Source organism: Leucopleurus acutus (genome assembly GCF_964270905.1).
Source record: "Leucopleurus acutus genome assembly, chromosome: 12".
In the NCBI taxonomy this organism is placed as follows: domain Eukaryota; kingdom Metazoa; phylum Chordata; class Mammalia; order Artiodactyla; family Delphinidae; genus Leucopleurus; species Leucopleurus acutus.
The window spans coordinates 49,745,751-49,768,541 of record NC_139154.1 but is presented as its reverse complement, the minus strand read 5'-3'; the positions used below and the strand labels follow the sequence as shown (position 1 = coordinate 49,768,541).

Genomic DNA, 22,791 nt, shown 5'->3' with positions numbered 1-22,791 from the left:
CCTGGTCCAGGAAGATCCCACATGCCACGGAGCGGCTAGGCCCGTGAGCCATGGCTGCTGAGCCTGCGCGTCCGGAGCCTGTGCTCTGCAACGGGAGAGACCACAACAGTGAGAGGCCCGCGTACCGCAAAAGAAAAAAAAAAAAAAAATGGGCAGAGGAAATGAATAGACATTTTTCCAAAGAAGACATACAAGTGGCCAACAGGTACATGAAAAGGTGTTCAACATCACTAATTAGTAGGGAAATACAAATTAAAACCACAATGAGATATCATCTCCCACCTGTTAGAATGGCTGTTAAGAAATAACAAGTTGGTGAGGATGTGGAGAAAGGGAACACTTGTGCACTGTTGGATGCAGCCACTATGTACAACAGTATGGCGGTTCCTAAAAAAGTTAAAAATAGAACTACCATATGTTCCAGCAATTCCACTTCTAGGTATTATCTGAAGGAAACAAAATCACTATCTTGAAAATATACCTGCACACTCACACCTATGTTCAGTGCAGCATTATTTGCAATAGTCAAGACATGAAACGGAAACAACTTAAGTGTCCATCAGTGGATGAATGGATAAAGAAAATGTGACTATCTTTTTATCTATCTATATCTATATATCGATCTATATCTATCTATCTATATCTATATCTATCTATCTATCTATCTATATATATCTTAAAAAAGAAGGAAATCCTGCCATTTGTGACAACACGGATGGAACTTGAGGGCATTGTGCTAAGTGAAATAAGTGAGACAGAGAAAGGCAAATACTGTGTGATCTCACTTATAATATGTGAAATCTAAAAAAAGCTGAACTCAGGACTTTCCTGGTAGTCCAGTGGTTACAAATCCACCTTCCAATGCAGGGGACATGGGTTCGATCCCTGGTCAGGGAACTAAGATCCCACATGTCACGGGGCGACTGAGCCTGCGCACTCTGGAGCCTGTGCACCACAACTAGAGAGAAGCCTGCCTGCCGCAACGAAGAGCCCACACGCTGCAACTAAGACCCGACACAGCCTAAATAAATAAATATTAAACAAAAATTAAAAATAAATTTAAAAACCTGAACTCATAGATACACCACCAAATGGTGGTTGCCAGAGGAGGCGGGGAGAGCTGGGGGAGTGGGTGAAGGTAGTGGAAAGTACAAATTTCCAGTAATGAGATAAATAAGTTCTGGGGATATAATCTACAGCATGGTGACTGTAGTTAACAAGATTGTATAAGTTAACAAGATTGTGTATTTGAGAGTTGCTAAGAGAGTGTATCTTAAAAGTTCTCATCACAAGAAAAAAAACCATAACTGTGTGGTGATGGATGTTAACTAAATTTATTGTGTTAATCATTATGTTATACACCTAAAACTAATACAGTGTTATATGTCAGTTTTATCCCAATTTTAAAAAGTGTGTAAAAGAAACCAATAGTTAATTACTGATAAAGCTGCATGGTGAGATTACAAGTAAATTTATTCTCTTCTTAAAACTTCTTTTGAATAAAATAAACATTTCAAAGAAAATGCTTCAGGCTCTTAAAATACTTGAGATCTATGGTGAATTAGGTTTCAGTTTAACAAAAGTCGCATTAAAAATCTCTTAGTTTAGGTAAGCTACCACAAAACAATACCAAGACAAAAAGTAGTACTTGAAAAGGGGAAAACTTTCAATACTACTTTAACTCATATTGTTGTAGTATATAAATAATTATGTCCTCCTGCCTATAAGGACTACTGGTCAATAGATAACTTGGATTTATTAATAACATTCATAGATCTAATTCTGACATATCTCTTAAGTCATACCTTGAAAACAGCTATAAGCTTGAGAAGGATCAACTATTATGTCCATTGGGAATGAGTTGTGTGATTTCTGAGAATGTTTCTCCACCACCTCTACTGTATCACTGGATGAAGATGATGATGAAGACAATCCCAGTCTAACGTATCTTCCTTTTCTACCACAGAGTGAACAATCTACCGGTGTGGCACTAGGTCCCCGGGGCAGTTGAACTTCATCTCTGTGGTAGTTTCTAACAGCTCCACTGTGATGCACAGAGCGTTCTCGTTGCCATATATAATGGGTTGGAGCAATGGCCATAACCTATGGTGGAAAGCTTTCTTTTAGAATTTTAATAAGATTTTAAAATTTAGTAAAATTAAGAACAAAAATTATAAATCAAGAACAAGCTACCTGTAAAACTAGATCTAAAAATCTGTCACCGATTTTTTTTTTTTTTTTTTTTTTAGAAAAAAAGCATTTCCAGATAAGGCAATATTACCTATAAAGTGATTCATTGCTTGGATCCGTAAGATAATAATTGACAAAGTATTTAAATTATTTCAAACAGGGAATAGAACTGAAGCAACCTTCCAGGTTTTTCAATTCTGGATATTATAGGTTTGGGAAAAATAATACAGTTAGTCCAAAACAATACATAATTCTCTGGAATGTACTGGGTTGAAAACAATATTTTTAATTGAGGTTTCCAGCTATGTATGTTAGGCTAATCTTAACATGTTTGCAATCACAGCAAGAGGTATGGTGAATGAAAACACAGGTAAGGTGCTTAACCCCTCGGTTCCTATTCTCTTGTCTGTGGTATGGAGAGAATAATGGTGTCTATTGCAGAGGGTTGTTGCAAGGATTAGATGAGGGATTATTCAGAAAGTACTCAAGATTCCACACTACCTCTCAGGCATTGTTCTCTAAGGTCGGTTAGAGAACACACTGCCTTTAGAGTCAGGATAGACTTAGTTTCTTATTCTGGCTCTGCCACTTCCTAGTTGTATGATACTTTGCAAGTTACTTAACCTTTCTGAGCCTCAATATCTTCATATGGAAAACTGGGGATACCATCTGCCTCATAGGATTGTCCTGAAGGTTAAATATGTGTAAAATCCTTATCACATAGTAAACATCTGGCGAATGATGGCCATTTAAGACAAGCTAGCGAAGTGTACCTACCTGCTGACCTCATGGTGTCTAAAACTTCTAAACAGAATGTTAGAATGTTACTTCTAAGCAAAAATGTTTAGTTGCAGTTATCAGTGACCCAAGGTAAATGAGAATTGTAGAATTTGAGAGCTAGACAGTGCTTTAAAAAAATTATTTTATTCAAGTATCTAGACAAAATTATTATTCAAAAAAGACAGACAGTGCTTTATTAATTGCCTAGACGAGTGATTTTCAAACTGGTTTGAGGAGCCCTAGGCTTCACAGACAACATTAGGGGTCGCAGGGGGGGCTAAGGGAAGACACAGCAGGTGGAGGACCTCAATTTGGGGGATTGTGTGTAAAATTTTGTTTGGAAAGAAGGCTTTTGCTGTTAAGAATGACAACCTTAAAACCCCCAGATTAAAGCTGATTCCCTCAGAAAATAGGGTTATTGTGCCTCCCCCAAGACAATGCATAAAGAATACTAGCAACCCTAATTTTTAAAGTGTACTTTAGGATTGGATTGATTTTATAATCTACTTCTTAAATCCTTCAAAACAGTTTTCAACCAAAGACATGTAATAAAGTTATATATCTTTTAAAAGGTAGAAGTAAATAAAGATATTAACTCTAAATATACACATTTCTATGCCAATGTAAAACTAGGTGCAGAGATACCCAAGGTGAGGAAGTAGAATATCAAATTTTCTTATTCCTTCCATATTTATCTACTATTTTTCTCAATATTTCTGTTTTTATTGCTCATGTCTGGAATGTCCTTTCCCTTTATTTGTCTTAGTATTTCTTTTCCTTCAATGCCCAACATAAGTCCCACCTTTCTAGAAACTCCAGCTTTCAGATTTTCTTGTTTTATTATTAATGCTATATTAGGACTCAGCATGTAAATGTTAGCACTCAGATGTACCTTTTTTTTTTTTTTTTTTTGCGGTACGCGGGCCTCTCACTGTTGTGGCCTCTCCCATTGCGGAGCACAGGCTCCGGACGCACAGGTTCAGCGTCCATGGCTCACAGGCCCAGCCGCTCCACGGCATGTGGGATCTTCCCGGACCGGGGCATGAACCCGTGTCCCCTGCATCGGCAGGCGGACTCTCAACCACTGCGCCACCAGGGAAGCCCCAGATGTACCTTTTTATGCATGTAACCTATTCTGCCGAAAGCCCCCTCTGGACAGGAATAGTTTCTCATACACTGCTTTCAAATGCCTTCTCCACAATATTATGCAGTCATTAAATATTTTTTAATGATAGATGAAAATATTTAAGAATTAGAGGCCACTAACATTAGGAGCCTTCAGCAATATGGTTTTTGTAGGAATCCTATATAGCAAAGTCTAGTGAAAAGAGCAGAGGGAAATATGAAGTAAAGGGCACAATATAGAAGATTTGGTACTGTTCTTTCTGCAATAAGCTAGACATCGTAGTCTCTCCACGTTAACCCACCTAGAAAAATGCATGCACACTTACCTATTATGCTATTTAATTCCTGAGATAACATAATAGATATAAGTGCACTTTCTAAACTAACCAACATAAGAGATGGAGGCTAGATGTCAGAGAAAACAGAACACTGGGAAGCCATTAGATGTGAAGTCAAGTTCTGGCTCTGCCACTTAACTGATATATGATCTTGAGTAAATCTCAACCTCCTTGGTCCTCACAAGTATTTTTGTAAGGATAAGAAGATAATTTATATGAAAATATAAATTTGTAAAGCACAATGCAAGTGTACAGTATAATTACTGTAAGCCAGTTTGTGGCTACTATCATAACTTGAGTTTATTTTAGGATATGTGACTAAAAAATGGGTTGACAGTATGCCAGTACTGGACTCTTAATAACAAATGCATAGAAAACTAAATTTCTAACAGCATGTCTTGCTACTATAATGCAGCAAACTTCAGGGCAAGGATGATGTAATACTTCTTTATAATAAACCTCCACAACACTGAACTTAGTGTCTTACTCATAAATTAGCTGTTAAATGAATACTTAAGAGAACAGGATAAAATCTACTAGGTAATTTCTTTTTCTGTACACCAACATGATTCAAATGTACCTGGTTGGAACAACCAAAAAAAAAAGATCTTATCTTTATCTAGCTTATCTATCTGGATAAGGGTCAGTGCTAGGTGAGCTCGGTAAAGAATTATTTTTTGGAGGGCTTCCTTGGTGGCGCAGTGGTTGAGAATCTGCCTGCTAATGCAGGGGACACGGGTTCGAGCCCTGGTCTGGGAGGATCCCACATGCCGCGGAGCAACTAGGCCTATGAGCCACAAGTACTGAGCCTGCGCGTCTGGAGCCTGTGCTCCACAAGAGAGGCCGCGATAGTGAGAGGCCCGTGCACCGCGATGAAGAGTGGCCCCCGCTTGCCACAACTAGAGGAAGCCTTCGCACAGAAACGAAGACCTAACACAGCAAAAATAAATAAATTAATAAATTCCTACCCCCAACATCCAAAAAATAAAAATAATTGTTTTTTTAAATTTTATTGATTTTTGGCTGCATTGTTGCTGCACACGGGCTTTCTCTAGTTGCGGCGAGTGGGGGCTATTCTTCGTTGTGGTGCACAGGCTTCTCATTGCGGTGGCTTCTCTTTGCTGCAGAGCACGGGCTCGAGGCATGCGGGCTTCAGTAGTTGTGGCACATGGGCTTAGTTGCTCCGCGGCATGTGGGATCTTCCTAGACTAGGGCTCGAACCCATGTCCCCCACATTGGCAGGCGGATTCTTAACCGCTGCACCACCAGGGAAGCCCAAGAATTGTTTTATAGTTTTGTTTATTTAAAAAAAGTTTTTAATCAAGTATAGTTGATATACAATGTTTCAGGTGTACAGCAAAGTGATTCAGTTATATATTTTTTCAGATTCTCTTCCATTATCGGTTACTACAAGATATTGAATATAGTTCCCTGTGCTATACATTAGGTCCTTGTTGTTGTTTGTCTTCACAGATAAGAAGGTATGAAAAAGAATCAGAAGCTTTAAGTTCCATTCATTCTGTCAGTCAGCTATATTTACTGAGCGCCTACAAGTCAGGCACTGTTACTGCATTCCTCTCTCCCTTCATCCCTAGGCAACCACTTTCTGTCACTTTGGATTATATATTCTTTACAGTTGATATAAATGAAACCATACAATATGTGGTCCTTTGGGGACTGGCTTCTTTCATTTAGCATAATGTTTTCAGGGTTCATCCACTTTGTAACATGTATCAGTACTTTATTCCTTTTAATTGTCAAGTAATATATCATTGTATAGATATTTTGTCGATCCATTAATTAGCTGCTGGACATTTCGACTGTTTTCACAACTATTGACTATTATGAATAAGGCTGCTTGCTATGAACATTCATGCACAAGTTTTTGTGTGGACATAGTTTTCATTTCTGTTGAGTATAAAACTAGGAGTGGAATTGCTGGGTCACATGGTAACTCTGTGTAGCATTTTGAGGAAATGCCAGACTGTTTTCCAAAGCAACTACATGATTTTACAATCCCACCAGAAGTGTATAAGGATTCCAACTTCTCCACATCCTTACCAATACTTGTTATTGTCTGTCTTTTTTTAAAAAAAATTATCGTCATCCTAGTGGGTGTAAAGTGATATCTCCTTGTGTTTTTGAGTTTGCATTTTTCTGATGGCTAATGATGTTGAGCGTCTTTTCATGTGCTTTTATGCCCATCTGAATATCTTTTTTGAAGAAATACATATTCAGATCCTTTGCCCTTTAAAAAATTGGGTTGTCTCTTTAATACTGAGTTGTAAGAGCTGTTTATATATTTTAGATATAAGTGCCTTATAAAACAGATGATTTGCAAAATTTTTCTTCCAGTTTGTGGGTTGTCTCTTCACTTTCTTAATGGTGTCCTTTGAAGAACAAAAGTTTAAAATTTTGATGATGTCCATTTTATCTATATTTCCTATTCTTGCTTGTGCTTCTGGTATTATATCTAAGAAACCTAATCCAAGGTCATGAAGATGTAACCCCTATGTTTTAAGATTTTTATAGTTTTTAGCTCTTAAATTTAGGTCTTTGATCCATTTTGAGTTAGCTTTTTATATATAATATGGAGTAGGGGTCCAAGTGCTTTCTTTCGCACGTGGACATCCAGTTGTTCCAGCACAATTTGTTGAAAAGACGATTCATTCCCCACTTAATTTTCTTGGTACCGCCAAAAGTCAACTGGACTCTTCAATTTTTATTCCATTGAGGGAGTTACTACTCAGTATAGGGTGGTAAAGAACGGTTTCTCTGACATGACATTTAAGCAGAGTCCTGAATGAAGTGAGGAAGTGAAGCATATGAATCTCTGGGGGAAAACATTCCAGGTAATATGAATGGCAAATGCAAAGACCCTGAGATGGGAGTGTCCTTGGTGCATTTGAAGAATAGCAAGTAGGCCAGAGTGGTTGCAGTGAAATGGACAAGGATGGGAGATGAAGTGAAAGAGATAAAGGAGGAGAGTTGGCAGACCATGTGGATCCAGGATAAGTACTTTGTGTCTTTTACTCTATGTGAGATGGGAAGCCTCTGGAGGATTTTGAGTAAAGGAGACATGATTTGATTTTCTAAAAGATTTACTCTTTAAATCTGCTATGAAGAATAGACTATAGGGAAGAAAGATTGTAAGGGAGACTATTTGGAAAGTTATGACAATAGTTGAGGCAAGAGATGACAATTAAAGTAGGGTTTAGTGGTGGAGGTGGTGAGAAATGGTAGGATGCTGGATTTTCTTTAAGGTATAGATGTGGGAAAAAAAAGTCTAGGGTGACAGTTTTTTGGCCTGAACAACTAGAATGATGAAGTTACTATTTATTAACATGTGGAAGATTGCAGGAGGAGCAAGTGTAGAGGTCTATGTGGGGGAATCAAAAACTCAATTTTCAGCATGTTAAGTTTGAGGTATCTACTAGATAATGAAATGTAAATTAAAAATTGGATATGCAGATCTGGAATTAGGAGAGAGATCTGTTAGTTCTCAGTGCTGAAGCCTTGAGAGACTAAACTTTTCTGTAAATCCCACTACACAACTGACTTTCCAGGTGTCTAAAACTTTGTAGTCTCTTACACATACACCATTAAGCCACATAACTCTCTGTCTCTTTGTCTGGTGCCAGCAACTGAGGTAATTCCAGCTCCAGCAGAATAAAGTTGTTGCAGTTAAAATGCTAGTCATTGTATTTTAGGAGTGGGTAAGCAACCTGCCATGAGGAAGCATTGCCTATCCCAGCCTCTTCTGCCTCCAGTGCCCCCTCCATGTACTTAGCTGAGTGTTCTACAGGGCTTGAAGCATTTACTTTGAAAAAATCAGAGTGTTCAAATAAGGCCCGCTATCACATCAAGGATGGCAACAAGTGCGCAAATTACCCACTCCTCACCTAGGGAGGTAGTGACAAAAAATAACAAGACAGGACTTTTTCAATGCCCTGTAATTGGAATGAGTCCTTTAAATTCCTTAATGAGGATCCATTAATCTGGGGAGGTGGGTCATACATACCTAACTTTTCATATTTTTCTATTGAATATAATCTTGTAAAGACTTGGCCTGCTGCACAGTCCTCTAAGTTATTTCTGAATCCTTGCATTTCCCCCAACATTCAACAATCCTAATCCACAAATATGCATAACTGCAACATCTTCATCTCATTAATATAATTAACAAGGTTAATTCTGGGCAGAGTTCTGTGACACACCTCTGAAGTCTCCCCTCAGGTCTGACACTAATCCATTAATTGGTTCCTTTGGCCTGTAGTCATTAAACTAGATATGACTTCATTTTTTTTTTTTTTTTTTTTGGCTGCGTTGGGTCTTCGTTGCTGCACGCAGGCTTTCTCTAGTTGCAGCGAGTGGGGACTACTCTTCTTTGCGGTGCGCGGGCTTCTCATTGCGGTGGCTTCTCTTGTTGCGGAGCATGGGCTCTAGGTGCGCAGGCTTCAATAGTTGCAGCATGCAGGCTCGGTAGTTGTGGCTACATGGGCCCTAGAGCACACAGACTTCAGTAGTTGTAGCGTGTGGGCTCGGTAGTTGTGGCTCGTGGGCTCTAGAGCAGAGGTCCCCAACCTTTTTGGCTCCAGGCACTGGTTTCATGGAAGACGATTTTTCCACTGGTGGGGGTGGATGGTTCAGGTGGTAATGCGAGCAATGGGGAGCGGCAGACAAAGCTTCGCTCACTCGCCCACTGCTCACTTACTGCTGTGTTGCTCAGTTCCTAACAGGCTGTGGACCAGTACCAGGGGTTGGCGACCCCTGCTCTAGAGCGCAGGCTCAGTAGTTGTGGCGCATGGGCTTAGTTGCTCCACAGCATGTGGGTTCTTCCCGGACCAGGTATTGAACCTGTGTCCCCTGCATTGGCAGGCGGATTCTTAACCACTGCGCCACCAGGGAAGTCCCATATGACTTCATTTAATTACAGCATTATCTAGCCCACATTTACCAGACTTCTTTGAACTAGTACTGCCTTATAGTGATCATTGCCTTCCATTTAATTTTCTACTCCAAATTTTTTTAGTTTGAAACATTAACTTTCTTTACTGAAAACCAGAACATTAGATAAAATAATCTTTTAACTTTTAGTGTCTTTCTGCTTTATATTAATAGAATCTGGCATCAAGGAAACTTTATGTATGCTTTATGAAAAGAGGTATAGTTTTTAAACTTATTTTATACCATGTAGTTCACATTTAACCTTGGGAACTTGAAATTTTGATACTTTAACAGAAATTATTTAATGGAAATTATTATTCAGCTCCAATGTTATTACCATGATGTATTTTGGAATGTGCACGCTATTCTTTCCCAATATACTGGTGATCTTTTTAGAGAAACACTCTAAAATAAAAATACTTTCTACAGAACTAGGCTGCTCTGAAAAACAGAAATGACAATTTTTAATTATTGTGGTATAAAATTAAAACATCAACATTGTAATATAAAAGTTGTACTCATGGTAATCATCAAGGTTAATGGTTTACACTTCATATACAAAAAAAAAGTGAAACATTAGAAGCACATTAAAAAACATAAAAGGAAAACTACATAAAGAGAAGACAGAGATTATATATATAAAACGCATGTAAAAATCTTACCTCCTCACAGCATCGCCGGCTTACAATAGCCCTATAGTCAATTCTATCCCAGAGTTTGTCCCTTAACTTTAAGAAATCAGGGAATAATTTTCTCCAGTTTTTCCCTAAAGCCCATGGAAAAATTTCATATTTGGATTCTTCTTCATCTTCTTCAACTGTATTGGCCAGATACCTAGCAAAGAAGACCAACAACTCAAAAAAGAAATGGGTAAAGGACAGGAACAGACAGTTCACACACACACACACACCCAACTTGTTTATAAACACATAAAAGATGTTCAACCTTATGCATGATTAAAGAAAGGTAGGTCAAAAATAGAGATACAGTGAATTTTACCTGTTGAGTTCTGGATACTTTTATATTCCTATCAATCTTGAGCTTTGCTCTGGGATGCAGTTATATGGAAACGGTCTGATCCTTTCAAGTCTTGCTTTCATGATTTGTTAGGTGGATCTGGAGCAATGTTCAGTCTAGGGCTAATTTCTCCCCACTAAGGCAAGACGTTCCTGAGTACTGTACTCAGTACTGAATTACTCAGTGTGAATTATAAGTTTTTTCAGTCTGGCTGATGGGAACAGGCACTATTTCCAGCCCTGGGTGAATGTTAGTCACTGTGTTCCCTCTATTCTTACGGTTTTTCCCTACACTCAAATACCTGAGGGGGAATCAGGCATGCATAAAAGCAGGAAAACCGGACAGATAAGAAGAATCATCAGTCAATCAAAACTGACCCACATGATAGAAGTAACAGACAAGGATACTAAAACAGTTATAATTATTCCAGATGTTCAAAAAGATTAGACACATTGAAAGTATACCTCTAGAGATGAAAACTATGTGTACAATGAAAACTACATTGAGTGGGGTTAACAGCAGATCAAATTTTGCAGAGGAAAAGAATTGTGCATTGAAGACATAGCAATATAAACTATCTAAAATGAAACACAGAAAAAAGGAAACAAAAATAATGAACAGAGCATCAATAAGCTGCGAGACAACTTTAAGCAGCCTAATAAAGGTGAAATTGCAATCCCTAAAGGGTGGTGGCTGGACAGAAAAAACATTTGAAGAAATAATGACTGAAAATTTTCAAAATTTGATGAAAACTATAAACCCACAAAGAATCTCAGTGAACTCCAAAGCACAAAACATGAAGAAAATTATACTAAGGCATATCATAATTAATTACTTAGGACCAGTAATAAAGAGAAAATCTTAAAAGCAGTCAGAGAAAAAAAATAAGACATGTTAGATAACACAGGAACAGAGATAAGGATGGAGCAGATTTCCCACTGGAAACAATGCAAGCTCCATAGATGACTTTCTAAGAAAAACAGGCGACTCACAATAAAAAAAAATTACAAAACATACAAGGGAACAAGGCACCATGAACAGAAACAGTCCCTGAAGTGTGAAGATACTGGAATTAAGAGACAAACACCCAAGAAAAGGGGGTCTTAAAAGCAATCAGAAAGGAAGGCAAATGATCCCAAGTGGAAGGTTTGAGATGCAAGAAGGAACAGTAATCAAAGATATATAGATATATGGGCAAATCTAAACAAATGTTGAATTTATAAAACAACAATAATAATGTCTAACATTTTGGAGGGCATCAGGTAGAACTAATAGAATTGCAAAACAAGAGAATAGAAGTTGGGAAGAGTGATTAGAGTTAAAATGCTTAAGGGTCTTGTAATTAAAAATAACTAGGGCAATTGCTAAAAGAATAGATATAGAATGTAAGATTTCCAAACATGTAGAGGAAAAAAAGGTATCAAAAGTAAAAATATTAAAATCTCAATCAAAAAGATTAAAATGGAGGGGAAAGAAGAAAGAAAAAAATGGGACATACACAAAATACACAACAAGATGGTAGGAAAAAATGCAAATATATAAGAAACAATAGAATATTATTCTGCAGTGAAAATGAAATGAACTATAGCTACATGTATCAATAGAAATGAATCTCAAAATAATATTATAAAGCAAAAGAAGAAAGTTACAGAAGAATGATAATGGTAATTATGGTGTATAATTATTTTATTATATAGCCCCCAAATAGGAATAACCAAATAATATATTATTTAGAGGTATATACATAGAATAAAGAAAAGTAAGAAAATGATTACTTGTGGAAGGGAGGGGGCTCTAATTGGGAAACTGTGTGCTGTGAGTTTCTAAGATTTTGGCAATGTTCTATTCTTGAGTCATGGGTACATGAGTATTTGTTTTGCTTCTATTCTTTTACACACACATACGTATACATTCCATATACTCTTTTGTAAATATTTCACATTAAAAAAATTTTAAAGGCACAGAAGTGTATAGTACATCTCTATTCATGTAATATACACACTGGTTCATATATAGAAAATTATTCTAGACACATACATATGAAACTGTTAACTGTCCTTGAGGAGGGAGGTCAAGGTCTTGAGATATGAGGAAGACTTACTTTTTTTTTTTTTTGCGGTAGGCAGACCTTTCACTGTTGTGGCCTCTCCCGTTGCGGAGCACAGGCTCCGGACGCGCAGGCTCAGCGGCCATGGCTCACGGGCCCAGCCACTCCGCAGCATGTGGGATCCTCCCGGACTGGGGCACGAACCCGCGCCCCCTGCATCGGCAGGCGGACTTTCAACCACCGCGCCACCAGGGAAGCCCCCAAGACTTACTTTTAATTGTATACCTTCCTATATATATTTTTTAACCATGTGCATATTCATATTTAGTTACATTAATATAAAATGAGTACGTACATATTTTTATCCTCCCTTAAAATAACTATTTTAATATTACCTTATATTATATTATATATATATATATTACCTTATTATAAAGCACCTCATTGTTAAACCCATTCAGTTATATGAGTCAAATCATGTCCTTTGTGAAATTACATAAAGTAATTTCTCACTTAAGTATCCCTGAGAGTTCTTAATAAACTGTAGATGGAGCTGGAGGTTGGCCCCTTTCATGCTTGCAGATTAATGAAAAATCTATAATGGACTATGGTACTCCAGTATCAGGACCACATTATTATTCTATTCTATATTAACAATTTTTCAGCCTCAAGGTAATGAAATATCTGTCTCTTACACATGTAAGTTGTCTTCTAATTTGAAATAGATTTTTCTTGGAGCAGAGTCCATTTCTTTTGCATTGGGTTAATTATGTTTATTCAAATAAAAAATTAAGAACCTCCTATGTCAGCCACTGAAGTATGCAAAAAAAGTAAGATACACATTCCTTGCCCTTAAGGAGTCTACAGTCAAGTAGAAAAGGCAATCAAGTATGAAATAAATACATAACTGAAAGAGGATATAGGAAAATGATAATAGAAGTTCAGAGTGTTATAAGAATATATAGAAAGGAAAAGGAGTTGAGTTAGAACTGTGGCTGAGAAAATATTTAATGAGAACTATTGAGTGAGGTTATATCAAAAGAATGATTAGATATAAAAATGTAAATTATAATTCATGTTACTTTTCATATGGAGCTTATAATACAACATGCAACGCAACCTGACATGCTACTACACAGTGTAAGCTAACACAGTGCTTTGCTGGTAATAACATTACAAAACTTGTCAAATCCAATTTGGGGCATCTGGTAAGATTTAAATAAAGTTTCTTTTGGTTTGTTTTCAATTTTCACGTGAGAAAAAAAACTATAAAATAGATATTGCATCAACATACAGATATAATACTAAGAGACACGTAAACAGCAGCTTAGTGTTAAATGGCTGAATTTGGCCATTGGCAAGTCACACCTGAATTTGCTGATTAACTTTTGTGACCTTGGAAAGTACTTAATCTTCCTCAGTTTCAATTTCCCCATCTGTAAAATGGAGATAATTAAAAAAATGTATCTTATAGGGAAGATTAGACGAGTTTATAGAAAACATTTTTGTGGTACCTTGCACATATCAATATTAGCTAATACTATTATATTCCCCCCCATTTAGCAATCATCAACTCAAATTTTATATTGAGTTCATATTTTCCTATGCATGGGGAAATGTGTCTGCTGAAAGCATGCAGAGATAATTTCTTCTAGTCCTATTTCTTGAATCACTCTTTGATTCTGAATTAAACAGACTTTAAATAAATTCTTCAGTGCTAACGGTTGTTGTGGTATTCAATTTAAATATTTTTATATGTAGTTCCCTAGTTAGGTACTTAAAATTATATTCATATATTCCAAACTGCAGCATTATATCCAGGTACTAGGTAGAAAAGGTTTTGATATTGAGATGTCTAGAGCATTTTCCACAAGCTGTTCAGTGTAAAAGGGCAATAATGATAATTTTTACTATACATTACATTTCAAAGAGAATATTCTGGCTTTTAAAAAAATCTCTAAGTCCAAAAGAGGAAAATTTGGGATAATTTATGTGGAACACTATATAAATTATGGAAATGTGAAAGGTACAATACAAACTCAAGTGGAATACTGAATAATAAATGTTAGGCATATGGCAGGATAAGACCAGTGAAAAGAACATAAGAATATCCTATTAAAGTAAAAAAACATATAGCTTTTAAACAGGAAGGCCTATTCAAAGATATACATCAGGTTTTAAACAGCCTCTATTTTAAATAAGGTATTGTATATATTATAAATAACTAGCACAAAAATCACTTAGTAGAAAGCATACTTACAGAGCAATAAAGAAATTTATCCTGGTATGCTCATTTATAGTAAATTTAGCTCTCTTGAAATAAACAAAGGTCATAGCCAAAAGATACTATAGGGAAAAAAGTTAAAAGTTAATATTAATGTTTTGCTTTCATAGTAAAACTGCTTTAAAATAGTTATGTTTATAAGCTAAAATAAAGCATTATTTATCCTTATTATAGAATTAGCTATTTATTTGAGTCCTTATTTTTTGGCTTTCTTTAATCCATATGAACAGTGAGAAATAGTTCTGGATCATTTATGATTAAATTATAACTTTATAATTATAATTTTAACCTCTAAATTTTATTATTGCCATCTATTCAGACCTATAGAGAAGCTGAAATAATAATCAAGTGAATAACCACACATCCTTCACCTAGATTCACCAATTGTTTTTCTGTTGCCACACTGGCTTGATGTATGTGTATATGCAAAAATTTTTCCCCTCAACCCTTTGAGTTAGTTGCAGACATCCATACTCACTTTTGAAAATAATTTTTGAAAAATAACTTCTAACCAGAAATTAGAACAACATGGCTCTATTTTCACTGGAATAAAAGTGTTTTAAATGTACTATTAGGAAGACATATGTCTAGCCTGCTATTGGGACCCATGCCAGGTTCTGCCTGTTCTGCAAGTTAAAAACAAGTTATGATACTGATATATTGATAATAGACTCCCTTTCATAAAATGCCTAATTCATGCTACCTTCACAGGTTTGGCCACAAAGGTGATTCCAAATTTTCAAGGTAACTTTCAGTAGAGGATTCTTGATATATTGAGTGTTAAGATACAGTACTCCCGGCTACTTTAAAGGCACTGCCCCCTGCTGTCCAACAACTTTAATTACTGTAAGGTGCTTAAATTTGTAAAATTTAAAACTTTAGAACTCCACATGAACTGGATATTTTACATTAAGGCATTACTGTCAATTTTTAAAAGCATCAGTGACACTGATTATGTTTAAAAAGATCTCACCTTTTAGAAGTACATCTTTAAATATTTATGGATAAAATGTTGGGATGTCTGGGATTTGCTTCAAAATAATCCACGTTTGGGGAGAGAGATTAGAAGAAATAAGAATGGCCATGAGTTGATCATTGTTTTAGCTGGATGACAGGCACATGGAGGGTCTTTGTTCTATTCTCTCTACTATAAGTTGTATGTTTGAAATTTTCTAAAAATTTTCAAAATTAAAAAAACCCTCTGATTTTATTTTTATCTTAAGCTTAAAATAAGAGTTCACATCAATATGAAATTAGTGGGTATTTAATCATGAGCTAGTCTTCTGTTCATTCCCTTTTCTGTTGGTTGGCACATTATTTATTTATTTATTTATTTATTTTTGGCTGCTTTGGGTCTTCGTTGCTGCGTGCCGGCTTTCTCTAGTTGCAGCGTGGGGGGGCTACTCCTCGTTGTGGTGCGCGGGCCTCTCACTGCGGTGGCCCCTCCCGTTGCAGAGCACGGGCTCCAGGCATGCAGGCCTCAGCAGTTGCAGCATGCAGGCTCAGTAGTTGTGTCTCGCGGGCTCCAGAGCGCAGGCCCAGCAGTTGTGGCACATGGGCCCAGATGCTCCGCAGCATGTGGGATCTTCCCGGACCAGGGATCAAACCCGTGTCTCCTGCATTGGCAGGCGATTCTTAACCACTGTGGCACCAGGGAAGTCCCATAGCATGTTATTTTAAATGTAATACGAAGTCATGCTGAATTTTCTGATATGACTAACTGGTCTAAGATGACATTTATAAAGTTGAAATTCTAACTGATCAGCTAAACCTAAATAGTATAGAAACATCACAATCCCTAGTATATAAGTCAGCATCATGATGTTCTTTTATGAAACACTGATTCCTAAATAAAGAACATGATAAACTAATTTTACTCTACAAGATTATTGGGATTTGTTTTATCTAAATTATCTACAAAATATTAAAATGTGTAACAGACTGCCTTAGTGGAATGAATCTCATATTATTACCTGATAAAAAGTAATAATTCTGATCAAAACATATTAAGCCTAATATAGCCAATATTTTATAACTATAAATGGAGTATAACCTTTAAAAATTTTGAATCATTATAGTGTACACCTATAACTGATACACATCAACTAAATTTCAATTAAGAAAAAAACCAAAACAGAACAAAAAAACCCCCAACCACCCAAACAAAGAACATATTAAGTCTATATTGATTCTTGTTTTAAATCAAACAGATATGGGTTTAAGGTCATTTAATCAATAATATTTCACAATGCCTCAAGTATAGATAGAATGAATCTATGTTGTATGCTAATGGATTCCACTTTGAAGGAGCAATGTAGGCTAGTTCTTTTCCTAACCTTAATTAATAAGATAGAAAATCCTAATAAGGTTCATTAAAGTCCTGATAGCCTAGTAACATAATAATGCTGGTTAATGATTATACTGTTAACAAATTTACCTTGTCTGCAATTTTACAGCAGCAGTCCATCCACAAGAAATCTTGAATTAAGTCATCATCTACAACAAAAGATAGCTATGACTTGTCTTTTGAAAACAGGTGGTTTCCTTTTGAAGAATTAATTTTTACATAAGAAGATGACAAATGATGCTTAGAAATCAAACAAAAATGGCAGGACCAGGGTTGTCCAAGGTGTAGTTTTCAGTTCTTTAGCGTGTTTGCCATTGCAAGCGCTGTACAAAAAGCTACTGCTTTATTCTTTGGCTTCCCATCTGATTTGCCTTAATATATAGCCCAGACTGCAGGAAGAATGATAGAACTGTTTGATTTATTGAATATTTCTATAGCTCTTTTAGAAATATGTCTTGGGTAGCTCTAGATGAGCCTTTGTTGTTTTCCAAAATCCATCTTTAACAGGTGGAAATGGAATCTGATAAAAGATAAGTCTTTAAGACATAATGACTCAATGAATACTCTGTTTTCTAAATATGTTTTACTTTTTTTTTTTTTTTTAACTACTTTCTCCTTTTAGGTACGGGGTATTTTTAGTTTTGAGTTTTCTCTTCTCCTACTTATCTCTGTCCAATTATCTATTATCCAAATACACATGAAAATATCTATGTAAAGGAGATTCATAATTCATTAGTTAGTTATAACTAACATTTAATTTTGGAAAAAACTGAGTATGACAAAAAGATCAACAAACATACTGTTAAAAAATGAATAACATCCAAAAAATAGGTCAGAAACACTCATTTCAATTTTAAAAGGCTAAAATATATAATCCCAAAATATATGGGTAGCTGTCAGAATATAATTTGAGAAAGATCTACTTTTTTCCATTTCCCCCTGCATTTTAAGTTAAATAAGCATAACTTCTTGTTATATCCTAGAAATATCATCAATGTAGTCAAATAAATGGAAAGTTCCAAGTATAAGTACTGCTTTTTTGAGAATAATTAATTTCTGCCTTGTTAATTCCATTTCTATTTCTTAAATTACCTAAAATGGTAAAGCCATGTATTTTCTCCTATTTCTCACATTCAGTTACAAATAATAATAAAGTTTGTGGGTAATAACTTCACTCTACTCTTAATAAAGAGAGAGGGAAACTTTTATTAACAGCATTCTAGATCCTGACAAGGAACATCTTTATAGTTCAACATTTTCTACCTGTATTATTTACATTTTGTCTTCTATTATCTTATTTTGCTTTTCTTTAAATCTTAACCAGCTTGCCCTCCTTTTTTTTTTTTTTTTTAAAGATTTCTGTCCTCTCAGCAGGGCAAACACTCTTGTCCCCAACTCTCTCCTCCTTTATGCATATGCTTTCCTCTATAAGCAAGGAAGGCTGTTACCTGGATCTACCAGACAGTGATAGCTACTTGATTTGATTCAGTCCCGCAGATACTTACCAGAATCCATCTATCCAACCCTTTATTCCGTCTACCTTACTGCCTTACCTCAAAAAACAAAAACCAATCCTCTTTCTTGGCCAGTAGAAGTACTATAAAGAAGTTTCTTTTTGGCTATGTTTAAGAGGCTTATTAGCAAAGTAGCACTGTTTCATGATCTGAACAAATTCAAACTCAATTTCATTACATGAGCATGATGATAAAGCATACTTAATTTTTAATAATATTCCCCAGATATAATACTGAAACTGCTCTAGGTTGACTAACCTTGCCAGTTTGCTCAGTTTCAGCACTGAAAGTCCTGGGAAACCCCTCAGGCCCAGTGACACTGGGTCAGTTGGCTCACCTGAGACTTTATGTAGTATTTATACTTTAGGTCAAACAAAACTCATGCTATGACCTTGAACTGCCCAGAATTTACATTTGACACTTAAATTTAAGTAGTCTAAAAGCTAGATGATGAATTTCTACTCTAAAAGTAATCAAAACAAACAAAAATCCAGCATTGAGGGGGAAAAAAAAAAGGACTAAGGAAAACAAAAGGCAAATTTGGTTGGAGATAGAAAATCTGACATAGAAAATAACAGTATCCTCTTTATTATAAAAATGATAAAATAGATCTTATATTCTTATTTTTAAGTACTCTATAATTACCCCATTACAATATTTTAAACCTACCAAATAATTTAAAGAAAGCAGTCATTTCCTGACGCTGTATAACTAGACAGGGTCCTTTGGGGCGTTTAGACTTGTCGCTATTATGTGCATTTTTTTCAGATGCTGGCCAACTATCTTTAAAAATAGGACGCTTCAGGTTAATGGGTTTTTTAGGCTGATGTGATCTATTTGACTCTGATTTTACATGTACAGTGACAGTAGGTGGTGTCTCACAACATAGCTGATTATGCCTCATTTTGGTTTCCCACAATTCCTGTAAAAATAAAACACACAGTTATTTATCACACTCTTGTTCACTTCTATATAAAAACAACAGATTGGATGACACTATCAGATGCAGTCATAGGAAATGTTACTGAACCTACTACTAAAATGTTAGTTATGACAATGACTCACATGAGAAACTGCTTTTAGAATTTAGTACCAAGTAAAGCTATGCTTCCTTTGGGTAACTGATATGCCTTCTCTTCCCAAATAATAAGATCCTGCATACTATTTTGCTTTGACTACTAGGGAACTCAAAACCAAATTTTAAATTATAGAAACTATGCTGAGTTTATAATCTATTTGTGGTATTCCTTTTTCCTGATAATTTTTATTCTGCTTGTATTGACAATTTTATTATGTCAGTCAAAGTTTTTATACAATAAGGCAAACTACTTCCAGAACTAAATTATTATCAACATCAATTATTATATTAAAAAGCAATCTCACACATAAAAAAGCATATTTTCTAACTGGTTAATTCCTTGATATGTTATAAAACTCACTGATTCAACAAGCATTGATTGTTATTTATTGAAAAGTTAAATACAATTCTAGCAAAGAAATGCATGGTATAAAGTGCATTGAGGGATTCTCATAAATTGGTCACTTTAATATCTTCTTTTTTTACCATCTTTATTGGAGTATAATTGCCTTACAGTGGTGTGTTAGTTTCTGCTTTATAACAAAGTGAATCAGCTATACATATACATATATCCCCATATCTCCTCCCTCTTGCGTCTCCCTCCCACCTTCCCTATCCCACCCACCCCTCTAGGTGGTCACAAAGCACCCAGCTGATCTCCCTGTGCTATGTGGCTGCTTCCCACTAGCTATCTATTTTACATTTGGTAGGGTCACTTTAATTTCTAAAGTTGTGAGTGTATGACTATGCTATTTGAGTGGCCAATTACCAGTGTGAATGAATGTAAACTGTTATAGACTAATAAAAATTGAAACAAAGTTAATCCATCAATATGTAACAATATGCATAATCATTACCATGTTTGGTGGTAATTAGTTCACGTGATTACTAGTTAGCATTACTTTTACGGTCAAAGTACTTATAGGGTAATAGGAAATGTAGTTATGAATAGCCAAAGCAGGAAACTACTCTAAGACCCTAATGAGAACCTCTGAATCCATAACTCACAGTGACCCAGGCAGCCATGCCTCCCTTGATGTTCAAGGAGTCAGGTACAGATTCTCCTTCCTGACCCTCAGCAACTTCCCTGCTGAAGGAAGGAATGGAAAATAAGATTGGATATAGTGGGGCTAGATCAGCACTGTCCAATATAATGTGAGTCACTTTATATTTCTAAAGCCACATTTAAAAAGTACAAATAAGCAAGTGAATTTAATTTTAGGAATGTATTTTATGTAACCTAGTATATCCAAAATATCATTTTAACATGTAATCAATATAAAAACTAATGAGATACTTTACATTCTTTTTTTCATACTAAGTCTTTGAAATCTGGTGTTTACACTTACAGTGTATCTCAATTTTGGATGCTAAATTTCCAACAGTTAAAGTGAAATGTAGTCTTACCAAAACAATGATGTGGTACATAAGGGAAAAATATTTTACATTCCTTCAGTATTTAATTTTAAATTAAATAAAAGTAAAAATTCAATTCTTCAGTTGCAGTAAAAATTCTTCAGTTGCACCAGCCACATTTCAACTGCTCAACAACCACATATTAGACAGTACAGGGCTAGATTATGAAGAACTAGGCAGAGTAAATTATATTAAATTAATTCTATAATTGCTTCTCCTCCCTCTATTTTGCTTCCCTCCTCTCCTCTCATCTTTCTTCCTAGATCCTAAGGTCCAAGCAAATCGAAGGCAATTATGGAGTTGAGGGTGGGGGAGTGCTACAAACTCCATAGAAAAAGGAATGGGTGATTAATTGTGCCTTGAGACTTGTGTTAAGAACGTTTTGCTACTCCCTGCCCACCTCATCTGGGAGACAGCTGGAGGTCTCATCTGCATCTTTTTTTTTTTCCCCCTCAAAGAAAGAGCAACCTTACAAATCTAGATGGAAAAAACTAAATAGTCAGGATTCTCACATTGGGGTGTGGGGGCAGGCTTGGGGGAGTGCGGGACAGATGTGCCAGAATATAGAATGGTTGTGGCATATCTCCCAGGATGTCAGTTTTACTTAACGTTACTTAATATTAAGTAACTTAAAAGCGTTGCTTTGTTAAAACAACCTTGGATATATCATGAAATAGAATGCAAATGTTCTATCAATCAAAAAAATAAATATGTTTTACACTATTCTGCTTCATATGAAATTTGAGAAAACAGAAAGAGGAGGAAATTCCTCAAATAGAGATTCACTGAGATTAATAACCAAACACTGGCAGGAGGGTTATGGAGAAGGACCTTAAGGAGAGAAGCTATCAATGCAGCATTTTGGTCAAATTCCAACTTGAGGTAACTTCTATTTTTGCTCTTCATTTAGACATACTAAAAGAATGACAACAGTCAAATTATTAGTAGTATTTTTTAAGTTTGGTCGGCCGCGCGGCTTGCCTATCCTATTTCCCCCACCAGGGATCCAACACGGGCCCTGGCAGTGAAAGCAACGATTCCTAACCACTGGACCGCAGGAGAATTCCCAAGAATTTTTTTTTTTTTTTTTTAAGACAGAGGATTTTTCAGCACGACAGAAGGCAGAGGGACAGAGCCACCTGAGAATATACGTTAAAATACTGGAGAATAGACCTGGATTAAGACCTGATTCTCACTAGCGATTGGGTCTTAGGCTATTTAACTTCTGGGAGCCTCCATTTTCTCACTTGTGATACGGAGATAATAAAAGCAGCTATTTTTTTTTAGAACCTGGTACATAGTAAGTATTCAATTAAAGTTACTTACTAGGCATTGTTAATAATACATATTTTGTAGGCTTAGTGAGGAAAGGAACTATATGGATAATGCACAGTGCTGAATGCTTAGCAAAATCTCAATACATGGCAGCACTATTATTGTATCTTTTTTACAGGAAGGGTGTCTTCGAAAGAAAGAAGAGTCCCAATATGACAGAAAACCAAATTTCACCTCAACTAGTACATGTAATTTAAATGTTAAAATTGTATTGGTAACAGAGACCCTAGGTATTTTTTTTAATGTGCTCATGATAAAGAAATTTGTAGAGACAGGATCTCAATTTTAACATAGCATGGGTTTATCAGTCTTTAAATGTTAAATTACTTCTAAAGTTTTTTTATTTATTTATTTTTTAATAGAAGCTAGTTGG

At 35.8% G+C, this 22,791-nt stretch overlaps 1 protein-coding gene across 1 annotated transcript in view; it reads right to left on the bottom strand.

Moving 5' to 3' along the window:
* The window catches only part of SPDYA (speedy/RINGO cell cycle regulator family member A), a 31,641-nt gene extending 12,133 nt beyond the window's left edge, over nucleotides 1–19,508 (bottom strand). The window contains exons 1-5 of the mRNA XM_082851493.1: nucleotides 19,259–19,508; nucleotides 17,166–17,224; nucleotides 14,705–14,790; nucleotides 10,043–10,214; nucleotides 1,806–2,103 (exon numbers count right to left, since the gene is read on the bottom strand). Of these exons, the coding sequence (XP_082707619.1) occupies nucleotides 1,806–2,103; nucleotides 10,043–10,214; nucleotides 14,705–14,790; nucleotides 17,166–17,224; nucleotides 19,259–19,493 (850 nt within the window). The 5' untranslated portion in view covers nucleotides 19,494–19,508. The remainder of the gene's footprint in view (nucleotides 1–1,805; nucleotides 2,104–10,042; nucleotides 10,215–14,704; nucleotides 14,791–17,165; nucleotides 17,225–19,258) is intronic.
* Nucleotides 19,509–22,791: the final 3,283 nt, after the last annotated feature.